The following is a 14,053-nucleotide window of genomic DNA, read 5'->3' as shown; positions in this document are numbered from 1 at the left end:
GGGGAGAAGATATATACATTTGCACTCATCATTCATTCATTCATCCACTCAGGCGTTAAGCACCTGCTCCCTGTGGGACATCATTGTAACACTGGGGCTGTATAGTCTACCCCAGTCCTCATCTTTTAGGACATGACACACACTAGGCTGCGTGGGGTCACCTGCAAGGCTGGTCAGACTCAGCCCAGGAGACCCCAGCCCAGTAGTAGCTGATTTAGTGGGTCTGAGGTAGGAGTTGCTGATATTACCAGTCCCTGGAAGTAGCACTTTGAAAATTCCTGGCCTACAGGATAAAGTTTAAGGATTGTCCAGTTTGTGGTGGAGGGGGCTTCAGTCTCTCTTCTTCCACTTGTGGGGTGAGGAAAAGGCAGGAAATGTCCTATGTCCTGAGGCCGCCACACTTCTCTCTGGGTGTCCTCAGACATCTCTTCAGGGTCCCAGAAGTCTGGTACTACAGGAGGCTGAAGCAGTCATGATGACCACAGGGACCTGTCTTGTGCCAGCCTGACCTTCAGATACTGGATATGTGTTGTGCCTACTCTTTAGGGTATGAAAGAAGCAAGGTTCACCACATTTTATACATAAGAAAATAGAGACACAGAAAGCTGATGCCATCCACTGTGGTCCCTTGTGCCAGTGAGGCTGGGTCTTAGAGCCTAGCCTCTCGCTCTGCAAGAAGGCTGCAGGACCAGGAGCCAGTGCTGGGGAGCTGCCATACGCAGCTGGGGGATGGAGTGGGAAAATGAATTTTCAAAATGAAAGGGTTGATGTCAAGGAGTTTTGTTGTTTTTCCATGTGAAAAGCTATCACATGCATGGCCACGGACATGTGTGTCTCTGATGCCTTGAGATTTTCTGTTCACTTTAGCCCAGGCCAGGCCTGGCTTTGAACTCTGGTTCTTCATTGCTTGCTTTGTGACTTTAATGTCTTTACATTGTCTGAAATGCAGCTGGTAATACAACATACGCATGGTCACTGAAGAACTGAGCAGTTACACGCAATGCCTGCTTTGCACCTAGCACATAGTGGGTCTGCAGTCGATGGTAACTACTGTTGTGAAAATCACTATCTTGTAGAGGCTAGACTTTATACGGGGAAAAATGGGCCATACAATTACAGTACTCTAGATCTTATTTTTCTGGAATGTGCAACGGAGATGACTAGTTGCTTAGAGGCAGGAGTGTGTCCCAGGCAGGCTGTTGGGCTTGCTTCTCTTGGAGGCAGGTAGCTTGGGGCCAGCTTTGCTCACTGATCTGGGCAGTTGAAGACTGATTCAGAGACTTCTGAGGTCACTCACTTTGGGGCTGCTGACTAAGACTTTGGGCAGTTCTGAGGCCTCCACCTACTTCCTCATTGGGCATTTCTGAAGGCTCCCACTGGTCAGATGACTGGAGCATCCTTCCTGGGAAAGTTCCCTAAAATCCTCCTTCCAGTTTGGCTGGCTCATGATTTTATTAGACTCTTGCTTTCACTTTTTCTCTTTAAGTTTGACCTTTAAATTCAATGGCCTGGGGCGGGATTTTAGAGAGAAGGGGAGTTGGCGTGTCATAGCCCTGTGGATGTCCATGCTCATCTTGTGGGCCATGGAGGGTGTTTACCTACAGGACTTACAGAGCTAAAAGGCCTGCGGGTCAGCTGTGGCCCAAGGGTTGTTTGGTTTCTCATTAAGAATGCCATGGCGTGGAGGGGACAACAGCTTTCACACGGGTGGTTTCCCTCGCCTCTATCCTGCTCTGGCAAAACTACCATCTCCAGAAGGAAGCACTTACCAAGCGTGATGGCTCCTGCCTGTAATCTTAGCTACTGGTGAGGTGGGCAATGGGAGGACCACTGAAATCAGGCCAGACAGAAAGTTAGCTAGACTCGACCTCAGTCAACACATTGAATATAGAGTGAAACATGCCTGTAATCCCAGCTGTGCAGTAGGCCACAGGTAGAAAGATCATGGTTTGAGCCTAGACGCTTTAAAACTAAAGGCCAAGGTGGTAATAGAGCTCTCTGTGAAGTGAGCATGAGGCTCTAAGTTCAAACTTCAATACCACCAAAAAACAAAAAGTCTTACGGGTCATAAGATGCCATTTATAGTTAGTCTGCAGTTACAAGACTGTGCAGAAACCCCATGATAGGAAATAGGTGATTTATCAGCAGAAGAAAAAAGTAAACTCTTACCAAAAATGAACTCTGTTTGGCTTTATTGTTTTAGAACCATTTTACCAGCCTCATAAAAGGAAAAAAAAATACTTGATGTGGTGGTGCATACTTATAATAGTAGTACCATGGAGACTGAAACAGGAGTACTGGAAGTTCAAGGCCAGCCTTTTCTGCATAGTGAGTTCAAGTCCAGCTTGAGCTACATAGTGAGACCTGTATTAAAGAACCATGAATGAAAAAAGTAGAATAGGGACCAGTGCAGTGGTGATACCAATCCACGAGAGCCAAGTGCCTTCTTTTTCCATTAGACATCAAGGTGAGACCCAGCTAGCCTGCCTGTCCTCACCAGGCCTGGGGAAGAAGCCAGCACTGGGTGGCTTGGTCTTGGTTTGCACACTGTAATATGCACTGGGGCCCCCCAGAGGTGGCCAACCACCGCTGTTGCTTTGATGGGTCATCATATCCACTCAATTCCCTTCTTTTCCTTTGCCTCCCAGGTCCAGGATGCGGCAAGTCGGGGCCTGCAGTTTGTGGGTGTTGTTCCTCAGTCCCATGCTCCTGTGAAATCAGTGGGCATCAGCCTCCCTATGCCCCCTGCCAGAGATGCAGAAACCACATGTGGCAGTCCTGCAGCACTGGAGAATGAGAACCCGGGGACTGCTCCTGCAAGGCTGGATGAAAGCCCAGAGCTCAGCCTGGCCTCCATGGAGGAGGCATCGCATGCCCAGCACCCCAATTCACCCTCGGGAGAGGGTGTAGGTGGCGAGCTCTCCCTGCAGGGGCTGAGCCTGACACTGGATGGACCAGAAGGTGACCCTTCCGATGGACCTTTGGGAAGTAAGTATGTCTGTGCCCGGAGCTCAAACCCACTTAGAGAAGTAACAGCATTTCAGGGCCTCTTTGGGGAACAGAAAGGGAAATAGAGTGTAGACAGAGCAGCCCACCAAACACGAGCCGGTTTATGAGGCAGTTATCTGGGCCACCGGTTATTTCCTTATTGTGGTTGGGATTTCTGGAGAGAATAGAGGCTCGTGGATCTCACTAGCATCAGGTCTGAATTGGATTCTTGACTGAGTCCTTTCAGCTCAGTTCAGCTCTTTGGAGCCCCCTAATCCTGCTCTCGTGTAGAGTCCCCTAATCCTGCTCTTCTTGTGTGGAGTCCTTAATCCTGCTCTCGTGGCCCCTGGCACACACTCCTTGGGTTGAGCATCATAGGGAAGATTACAGCAACAATCATATAGTCAACATTAACTAATACTTCCTGAGTACCAGGCGCTGTGCCAATAAGCGTTTTAAATGACTGATCTCTTAATTCCCCACAGAGCCCTGTGATGTGGCTGAGCCTCTATTATTGCCCATCGTCTAGTTTCAGAGAGGAAACGTGTTGCCCAGACTGGCAGGGCTGTCGTGTGAACACACGTGGGCTTAGCCCCTGCCCTCTGACAAGATTTCCTGAGGCCCTCAGTTGACAGTTAGCAAAGACTGTTCATTTCCCTCTCAACAGTTTCTTTTTCCCTACACTTTCCTGGAAGTCCAGCATGTAGTCATTTCCTGAGAGCCAGGGGTTTAGCGTTATCAGCCCAGTTTCTTTGGGCCTCACAAGGGCTTTTGGTTTATGCCTTTCTGGATCATACTCCTGGTGGATGCTGCTGTTAATTTCCTTGTACTTGGAATTGTTCTTTCACAAATGATAAGGGACATTGGCTGCTCCGAGTTGGATGCTCTGAGTATACAAACCAGTGAGTGTTCCTGCGGTTACATTAGTGTGTGTGTGTGTGTGTGTGTGTGTGTGTGTGTGTGTGTGTGTGTGTTTGGGGACTTGAATTCAGGGCCTGTGTTCAGCCACAGCTACATTTCTGGCTACATTTTTGGTGGTTATTTGGAGATAATAGTCTCACGGACTTTCCTGCCTGGGCTGGCTTTGAGTGCCCTCAGATCTCAGCTTCCTGAGTAGCTACAATTAAAGCCATGAGCAATCAGTGCCTGTCCTACATCAGTACTTCTTGAGAAGAAAATTAATAGAATGATCGAGGAACTTAATTACAAACTAGCTCAGAGGAAAAGATTAGAGTTGCCTCAATTCTAGTGCAACCATTCTAGTGCAACTCAATTCTGTTAGTGCAACCATTTAACAGAGGCCTTGACCTTCTTAGATATGAATTGAAGGGAAGCTCTAATCTAGTTGGTTTTCACTGAACTGGGGTAGACTTCTGCTTTTCCTCAGAAGAGCTAAATGTACATGTAGACCATGTCTCCTGGTTGGTGTCCTCTTCTTAACACAAAGGCGCTATCTTCTCATTGAGCTTGATAGCTGAGAATGCTGAATCATGAGAAGGCCGGTGAACCTCTGAGCAGCCTTTCTTTGTGCCTCAGTGCCTCAGGCCAGCCATAGTTCCTGTGAATGAAGAGAAGGAATGGGCTGGGGATATAGCCTAGTGGCAAGAGTGCCTGCCTCGGATACACGAGGCCCTAGGTTCGATTCCCCAGCACCACATATACAGAAAACGGCCAGAAGCGGCGCTGTGGCTCAAGTGGCAGAGTGCTAGCCTTGAGCAGGAAGAAGCCAGGGACAGTGCTCAGGCCCTGAGTCCAAGGCCCAGGACTGGCCAAAAAAAAAAAAAAGAGAAGGAATTACCAGAAGAAGGTAACATGGCTAAGAGCCCAGATTCTAGGACAAGGCATGTCCCTAATCCCAGCTTTGTGGGAGACAGAGGTAGGAAGAGCATAGTCCGAGACCTTTCTGAGCAAAAATCATGAGACTGTATCTGAAAAATTAATCAAAGCCAAAAGGACTTGGGTGTGTGGTTTCAGTGGCCTAACTAGCTAGTAAAATGCCCTGAGTCCAGGCCCAGTACCTCTGAAAATAAAGAGGGACTCTGTCACATTCAGGCTACCTTCTAGCTAGCAGAAGTCTTGGGCAACACATCTTTGTACACAGTGAAGAGTGGTAGCTCCTGTGGAGAGGCTTAGGGAGATGCCCACTTGGACTGCAGACTCACTGGTTTGAGCCTTTACTGTTGGGTATAGGTTCAGAGGTCCTGGCTCCTGACCACCACACCTTTAAACCCTGGCCTTGAGAAGGAGCCAGTTAATACTGAGCTTCCCTCAGGAGTATATATGCACTCCAGAACTTTCTATCTATCTTACCTTTTGTGGTTGACTCCAGGGAGAACTGTTAACCAGGGGGCCTATTCCTAGGGCCCCTCCCTCCATGCCCAGCACCCTCCTGCTGCTCTGTGGCTCCTTGCCCCTCAGCCAGAGACTCCTTGTGGCTCAACATGTGTCTCTGCACATGTTGTCTTGGCCTGTCTCCTCATCACCCTGGTCTCTTCAGATCCTGCAAGGGGAAAATGGGTCAACCTTTGCAACACAGATGCCAGCCTAGCAGTGGCTGGGAATTTCAGCTTTGGTAGTGGGCCTGTCCCCTTAAAAGTAGACAGCTCCCTCTTCCACACAGGCAGCTGCCCAGGCCCCAGGCTCTGCCATTTACCTGGTCCCCTGTCACCTGTCTTCCTCCTTGGAGAAAGCAATGAACCTTTGGATTTTTCATCAGGTGTCACAAGTAGGTTTGCAGGAATGAGCAAACCACAGCCATGAGTGTGGTCACACTGAGGGGCCGTGTCTTCATCGTGGCAGGGTGTCCATGCCACTCTGATGCCCATCGTGAAGATAAGGAAGGTCATCTCATGCCTTGATAAACTTAACTTTTTTAAATTTTTGGCTCTAGGACTTGAACTCAGGGCCTGAGCACTGTCCCTGAGCTTTTTTACTCAAGGCTAGTGCTCTGCCACTTTAAGCCACAGCTCTGCTTTCAGGTTCTTGGAGATAAGAGTCTTACAGACTTTCCTCCCCAAGCTGACTTTGAGTCAGATCCTCAGGTCTCAGCCTCCTGAGTAACCAGGCTAACAGGCGTGAGCCCCCAGTTCCCAGACTTAACCATTTCTTTATCACAGTGTGAGCCTTTGGCCTCCGTGAAGGACAGACTCCCAGGAACCCAGTCCCTGTGGGTCATGGCCCTCACCCGACTCTGGCTTCTAATCATTTTCCCATGGAGTCTTGTCATTTCCTTCCTTGGGAAGTTGGCTCACTGTCACTGTCCTCCCACAGTGTGCATGCATGCGTGCACACACACATATACACACACACAGAGCTGCCCCTCCCACAGCATACTCAGCTCTCAGCCTGCCTTTCTCCCAGGGCCCCCCTAAGGAGGGAGAAGTGTTTTTGCATCGCTTTCTGCCAGGTGGGCTTAAATAGGTAATCACAGCAAGACAATTTAAAAAAATCCAGAGGGGGCCTCCCTCCATTTTCCTCCTTTTCCTCTGTTGTTTCCTATATAGAAGGTGTTGGGGAGAGGAATTTAGCCAGCAGCTGCTCACCTGAGCCTTTCCCCGGGTCTCCATCAGAAGCAGTGCAGGCTATCCCCTCATCTAGCCCCACACTTCTGCCTTCCATGTTCCTCCTCCTGCTCATTGACTTTGATTTCCTATTTGGGGAGAACGTCCTATTTGTTTGAGGTCCATACCATGCAGTGAGCACCTGAGTTCCAGTAGGGGACAGCCTCAGCGTTACTGTGGCTCTAGCTTTGATCAGAGAAACAGAAAGGCCTGGTTCATGCCAAGTCTGGTTGTTACTGTCACAAAATAATTACAGAAAGTCCTTCATGCCTGGCCTTCCCAGTGGCTTAGGTATGCCAGCCAGAGCCAGGGCCACGCTGTCACTTACATTTCTGGCTGAGGGTACTCTGTGCAGTAGACCTACTTGAGTGTGAGCTCATTGTACCAAGCGGGATGCCAGGCCTCCTTCCCAATTTGGGCCAGTGCCTGCCCCTCCCCATGCCTGCCCTCAGCACAGTTTGATCCTGGGACTCTGCCTCCTCCCAGATCTGCCCTCTGACCCTTGCAACCATCTTTCTAGCTGTTCTTTCATTCCAATAACAAATGACCCTAATGGATGGCCACAAGTACTTCCTTTCCATGTCCTGATGAATTTAACGTCTTGTCAGATTGAGGAAAGAGTCCAGAGTTTCTAATTTTGAGAGATCCACTTAAAGCTTCCAAGGAGGTTGGGAGAGTCACGTGAGGTGATGGAGGTCACAGCCCTGGTCATATGTCTGGATCTGCCATGAGCCATTGACAAGTAGATTCCCGTGGGTCACAACAGTTCCGGCTCTTTGTCTTTCCCACTGTCCTGGTACCATTGTACACAGGCCCAGAGGTACCCTGTCATTAGTGCCTAGTCTGATGGAAGCCTGTAGCCACCTTCCTCAGGATTCAGGCTCTGGATGGAGCAGCCTCAGGGCCTTCTGCCCTGCTATTGCTTGCCACAATGGTACCCTTTCCAATAGAAACCTTTCATGTCCATGCCCCTGTTCATGACCTCAGCAGACCACAGTTGCCACCTACCTGTGTCTGACTCCCATTTGTTCTCTCCCAATAAGGCTAGCTCACCAGCCTCCTCTTCATTTGGAGTCTCACAGTCAGTGGAACTCTAAAGTCTCTGTTCCCTCCAGACTAGAGGTCTCTAGATGCCAAGTCCCAAGCAGTCTCTGTGGCTCACCCACAAGTCACAGCTCTCTGGGGTCGCACCTGCAGATGGGATGCAGATTTTCAGCTGGTGCCTAGAGTCCTGACACCCAGGCACAGGCCTCTGAGCTGGACTTGCTCCCTACTTCCTGTGGCCTGTTTGGAAGGTCCAAATAGATGGGGCCATCAGCTGACCACACATATCCAGCCCAGCCTCAAGCCCCCAGATCTCTAGCTCTCTTCTTGTCCTCATACTGAGTGTGAACATGTAAAGAAGACAAGGCAGGGCCACATGTTAGGGACAGAAGAGCAAGAACACATGGCCGTGCTCTTGGGTGTCCTACCACAATGGTTCTTCATCCATTCTCAGAAACAATGCCTTCGCTACTCCTCTGGGACTTTCTGTCCCAGAGCTGGAAAAAATCTTCCCTCTAAGGTCATGGTAGAGGCACAGAGCCACTAAGAACACAGAAAGAAACTCAGGTCCCTTTTAGGAATGCCTAGTCTTATGCAAGAACATGTGTTGGAGATCTGAATATGAAAACGTCGAGGCCTTGGTGTCTGGACAGTTTCTTCTGGCTGGTTTCCATGTGCGTGGAGATAGGACAGTGGCCAAGGAGAGCCTGGAACAGAGGCATTCACTAAAGGCTCACGCAGCCGAAGTCAGGTTTCTCTCGACATTTCATTGCTACAAATGCTTTGGAGACTCTTCGTTCCAACAGCATTTCCTTTTCCTTCCTGAAAGATGTATTTCTGTCTCTGGCTTGAGTCCTGCCCCCTGGGGAGGATGGAGACGGGAAAGCTGGGGTGCTGTCAGCACTGTCTACCTTGTCTCACAGTTTGTCTCCCTTCACTCACCCCAGGGTTCTCACTTCTGGGGGCCCTCCCCTTCTGTGTTTCTTCTGCACTGGCAAAGTCATGCTTTTGTCTTGCTGTGCAAGTGGGGGACTGCTCTGCGTAGCTGAGTGCTCCCATGTGTGTTTGGACCTTGGCCATTTGTAAATCCCCACTCTCTTCTCCCACACACCAGCTATGACATCTTCATTCTCTTGCATCTGTGCTCTGTGGTCGCAGGTCATAGGGACCAAATGGTTCTCTGAACTGCCTTAGTGTCATCTGTGGAAAGTTCTGGCAGGGCTAACAGCTTCCTCGGCCTCTCAGCTTACAGGTGTTCTTGGAATTGAGAACATTCCAGAAACCTGAAATGAATGGCTCAGGAATGACATGGGAAACAGGGGGAGAAATAGTCTTTCGCCTCTGTCCTCAGTGGGTTTGTCTGTGTGTGTTCTGTAAAGTGTCAGGGTCCTGCATGACTAAATTCTGTTTGCTCTGTAGGAACCTGATCATTCTCCCCGTTCTTTCCCTCCCTTCTTGTTTCCTAGCATCACTTTCCAAGTAAACTGCTTGCATGTGGAAAGCTTATAGGCTCTACTTTAGAAGAAATACAAATGAAGCCACAGGCTTCCCAAAGCATCATCTACCTGTCTATCTATCAGTACAGTGGCGGAGTTTGAACTCAGGGCTGTGTGCTTGCTAGGCAGGAGTTCTATGTCACTTGAGCCAAGTCCCCAGCCCTTAGTTGTTGCTTGTGTTTGAATCCCTGGCACCCAGGTCTGGCACACACCTGAGCGTTTAGTTCATTCTCCCCATCCCCATGCCTGAGTCCCAATCTTTGGCTTCATTCACACCATTGCAGACCTTTTTGGTGTCACTTGGTTTGTAAAGTTTGTATGTCTGAATCATGAGTTGCTGGCTTCACCTCTAGGACCTCTTTCCTTGTATGAAAGCATTTCCTGGCTGTGGCTGGAAAGATAACCCAACTCAAGCAAGTGGACTGAGGAAGGTAATTTCAGGTGGGGATGATCACCAGGCTAGAGATATCCCAAATCCAGGTGGCCATGTCTGAAGGTAGGTACTGGGAGAGCTTGGAACGGCTGCCTCTGAGTTAAACTTACTAATGGCAGATCTCACTGATCTGAAGTTTCCATGGGTGCTCCCTCAGACAGGCTGTCAGAACACTTGCTTTCCCCCAGAATGCCATGGCTGCATGAGAAACATCAGGTTTTATGTTCCTTGTTCCTTCATTAGTCCAAGTGGTGGTGATTTGCCTTTATGGTCATGAAGCAACATTTATTTAAAGCTGTACACCACTGGTTCATGCCTATAACCCTAGCTACTCAGGAGGCTGTGATCAGAGAATGTTGGTTCCAAGCCAGCCTGGGAAGACAAAGCCTCACGACTCTAATCTCCAGCTAACTAGCAAAAAGACAGAAGTGGAGGTATAGCTCAAACAGTAGAGCACCAGCCTTGAGCAAAAAAGCCAAGCCAGAATGCAAGGCCCTGAGTACCCCATACTGACAACCACAAAAAGAAAGAAAGACATTCATTTAAATAAAGGAAAATAGATTTATCTTCAAAAGTAATTCAGCTAATATTTGGTTAGCATTAAAATTGTGAACTACTGAAATGTGAGCAGTAGCTGCTGTGGGGTTTAGGTGTCTCTTGCCAGAGCGCTGATATGCTTTGTCTTCTTTCACTAATGTCAACCATTGTTTATGACCTTTTAAAGTTTTTGACTTGAAAGAAGGGTGGGGGATTTTTCTTAATGATTTCACAAGGTATTTTTGGAAAGCAAAGCATCTTCCTGACCAGCCTGTGGAAGCAAAGCTGGTTAAGCTAGGTCGGCTCTGATTGCTTGACTAAATGAGTATCACAAAAATAGACCTTCAGGCTCAGATTGAAATTCCAGCTATTTGCTAACGCCTGCCCTGCAGCACGCAGGCCAGCTGCTGGGTGCTAGGAGGTATTGATTGCTGAAGAACCAAGCGATAAATGAGCAAAGGGAAAGCTGGGAGCCTCACCCTGGGCCTGCGTGGCTGACAGAGCTATCCTGCCACTCCAGGCAGGAACCCTCATTTACGGGAACATATTTATTTTTACATATCAGCGATGTATTTTTGATGTACTTGATTAAGTATTATGGGTTCGGCCCCAGGAAACAACAGTGCAGTTTATAAATAGTGAGTTCAAGGGGTGTTTGAGGTTCCTGGAATTAGAGCAGTATTTTTGTTTTATGTGCCTCTGTACATTTGTTTTTAAGACCAGCTCTCAGCCTTTACCAGCTCTCTCTACTTCCAAAATACATTGTTGTATGCATTTCTAGAAAGGTCTACTTGTCCTTTTCCCAATTGATTAACTACAAATTTATTCTAGATAACAGCTATTTAGTAGAGTCCAGATTCAAAACCCCAGGTTTCCTCATCTGAAGCCGCAGCTTTAAGGCCCTTGTCACTTGCAGGCAGCCTCAGTTTACCACTTGCATTGGACTTGTATTATTTATGCAACCTTAGAAATTTCATTATCCTATGTTTGTACCTACACTATCTCTGTAATCTTATCTGAGTATATTGGAAACCGTGTTTACTGGTATTGGAAGTAGGAAATTCAAAGGGAATACCAAATTCGAGAGACACAGGGTAAAAAAAGAGAAATAACTACAAAAGCAATACTTGCAAAACTGTTTGGTGTAAGTGAACTGAACAACTGGGGGGGGGAGGGAAAGGGGGGAAGGGAGGGGGGCATGAGGGACAAGGCAACAAACAGTACAAGAAATGTATCCAATGCCCAACGTATGATACTGTAACCTCTCTGTACGTCAGTTTGATAATAAAAATTTGAGAAAAAAAAAAAAGAATCAAAAAAAAAAAAAAGAAATTTCATTATCAAGTCAGGTACTTGTGGCTCACACTGTGATCCTAGCAACTAAGGAAGCTGAGATCTGAGGAAAATGGTTCAAAGCCAGGCTGGGCAGAAAAGTCTGTGAGACTCCAATTAGTTAGCAAAAAAAAAAAAAGCCAGAGTGGACTTTAGCCAAGGAAGAGTATGAGGCTCTGAGTCACATCCCAGTACCAGCACAAAAAGAAATTTCACTTTGAGTGTCATCTTACAAGCTCCTGAGAAAAGTTCACTAAACCTGACAAGGTGGATGACCTCTTCTTTCTCCACCCTTTTCACATATCCCACAGAAATGGAGATCTTCGCCCTTTTCAACAGACCAAAGAGCCATCCGAAGTGCCGCCAGTACTATCCGGTCACCATTCCTCTCCGAGTCTCCAAGAACGGCCAGGCGGGGAGCAGCCTGGATGCCAACTGGTTGGAACACATGAGTGACCACTTCCGGAAGGGTGGCATGCTGGTCAATGCGGTCTTCCACCTTGCCATGGCAAATGGTATGGCATCTGTGGCCCTTGGGAATTGTGCTCCTAACTCCTGTGATCTTCACCCCTCCTCCACACCTGCTCTGTTCAGAAAGCTGGGCAGCCATTGAGGACGACGCTTTGATTTCTAATTAATACATATGGAGCCCTTTACATAGAGCCAGGCCCTGTGTTCACTGAACCTCCCCAGGAGTCAGCCAGGTGTCTTCTGCAATGCCAGAGAAAGGGCAGCCATTCTATTTCACCCCCAATGGCTTCATCTCTGTTGCTTTTAGAGGCTTTTAAAAAGCTGGTTTCCTGGGATTGTTAATTACCCCCTGGGATCATGCCACTCTAGAAGTGCAAATTGTTTGTAGACACTCTGACAAGCTGAGGTAGCAGTAGCAGCACCTTGGAGAAACAAGTGGCGCCTCCTGGCTTCGATGATCTCCAGTGTGACACACACTTCCTGGGTCTCTCAGCACCCCTCCCTAGCTAGCACCCCTCCCCGGAAATGGGTTATCTCTGGGGCTGTGCTGCATAGAACAAGCATTGTGCATGGCAGCTTTCAAAGCAGACAGAGAGAAGTGTCAAGCCAAGAAAGGATTTCGATGAACATGAAGGTGAAAGCGAATTGAGTCACTAGGGTGTGTCAAAGCTGAGAAGCAGTTTGGGGAGGGGAGCCGACATGTCAGCCTGTACAAATCCTGAAGTCTGCCAGTCAGCAGGCTTTCTTTAGAGTCAGTGAAACATGTAACACCAAATCTGTAGCTTCCAGAAAACCTAGCAGGGGGGTAGCAACAGCCCCTTGAGCAGTCTTCTCTCTTGAAAATTAGAGTAGAGTTGGATTCTAAGCTATTTGTAATCCTTGAAATAATAGCAAGCATAGAAATATAATGTGGTTGTTGTTTTTGTCAGGGTGGGGGGCTGTTCCTGGGACTTGAACTCTAGGTCTATGCACTATCCCTGAGCTGCTTTTACTCAGGGCTAGCACTCTACTACTTGAACCACCTCTCTACTTCCAGCTTTTTCTGTGATTAATTGGAGATAAGACTCTTATAGAGTTTCGAATAATGATCCTCAGATCTCAGCCTCCTGAGTAGCTATGTGGCATGAGCCACCAGTATCTGGAAACAGTTTTTAATTTTAAACATAGGTGCTTTGTGTGTGCCAGTCCTGGAACTTCTTTGGCTCAGGTCTAGTGCTCTTCTACCCCTTGAGCCATAGTACCACTTCTGGCTTTTTTTTTCCTTCAGTATATTGGAGAGTCTCACAGACTTTCCTGCCCAGTCTGGCTTCCAACTGTCATCCTCAGATGTCATCCTCTTGAGTAGCTAGTATTACAGGTGTGAACCATCAGTGTCTGACAATCTGTCCTTTGAATTATGTAGAGCCTTAAAATGTGACATAGCATAAACAGGCTATAGGTCCTCTAAAAATCTCTGATATCAACTTATTACTAGAGAGGCAGCAGGTATTGGGTAATGTCCTAGGTTATAACAATTTGGCAAATAAGTAAATGATGCTGAATGAGTGAATGACACCAAATGAGTGAATAACAGAGGATGCACAGAAAGACCAGACTGTTAGGCTCCTGTAATACCAGTCTGGAGGCAGACATTGGGGGGAGGGGGACTGTGGTTTGAGGCCAACCCCTCCCAAAAAGATATTGAGGCCCCACCTCAATCTATAATCTGAGTATGGTGGCACATGGCCGTAATCACCCCAGCTATGCAGGAAGCTGTAGGTAGGATATCATGCTTCAGGTAGTGTGAGGAAAAAGTAAGATACTATCTGAAAAATAACTAAAGCAAGAAAGGGTTGGAGATGTGACTGAGGTAGCTGAGCTTCTTCCTAGCAAGCTCGAGTTCTTAGTACCAAAAAAAAAAAAAAAAAGCTTAGGAAACTACCAGAGATAGCACACTGGCAGCCACTGGTAAACTTTTCATCCTCTTAGGGGACCTGGAGCACCAGGAGGACATTTTCTTCAGCCCATTGCTTGAGCATATCAGGGGCAAGTGAAACCCTAAGAGGAAACTCTGGGAAGTTCACACTACCCCAGGTTAACTGTTGCTGTTAGCATGGGGACAGGCAAGGCCTCTGGTTCCCCTCACCCCATTTCCCCAACCTTTCTTCTGGTTGGCCTCCAACGTTGTCCTCCCTTGCTTTTAGCTGCATGAA

The 14,053-nt window shown here is 47.9% G+C and overlaps 1 protein-coding gene across 4 annotated transcripts in view; it reads left to right on the top strand.

The window, feature by feature from the left end:
- Rftn1 (raftlin, lipid raft linker 1) overlaps nt 1-14,053 on the top strand; it is a 204,286-nt gene that overhangs the window by 147,969 nt on the left and 42,264 nt on the right. For all 4 annotated transcript variants that reach the window (XM_048355927.1, XM_048355925.1, XM_048355926.1 and 1 more), the window contains exons 5-6: nt 2,649-2,988; nt 11,702-11,905. In XM_048355927.1, the coding sequence (XP_048211884.1) occupies nt 2,649-2,988; nt 11,702-11,905 (544 nt within the window). The remainder of the gene's footprint in view (nt 1-2,648; nt 2,989-11,701; nt 11,906-14,053) is intronic.

Source organism: Perognathus longimembris, chromosome 10 (assembly GCF_023159225.1).
Source record: "Perognathus longimembris pacificus isolate PPM17 chromosome 10, ASM2315922v1, whole genome shotgun sequence".
Classification (NCBI taxonomy): domain Eukaryota; kingdom Metazoa; phylum Chordata; class Mammalia; order Rodentia; family Heteromyidae; genus Perognathus; species Perognathus longimembris.
The sequence above is the reverse complement of the archived record's forward strand: the minus strand, read 5'-3'. Positions and strand labels throughout refer to the sequence as shown.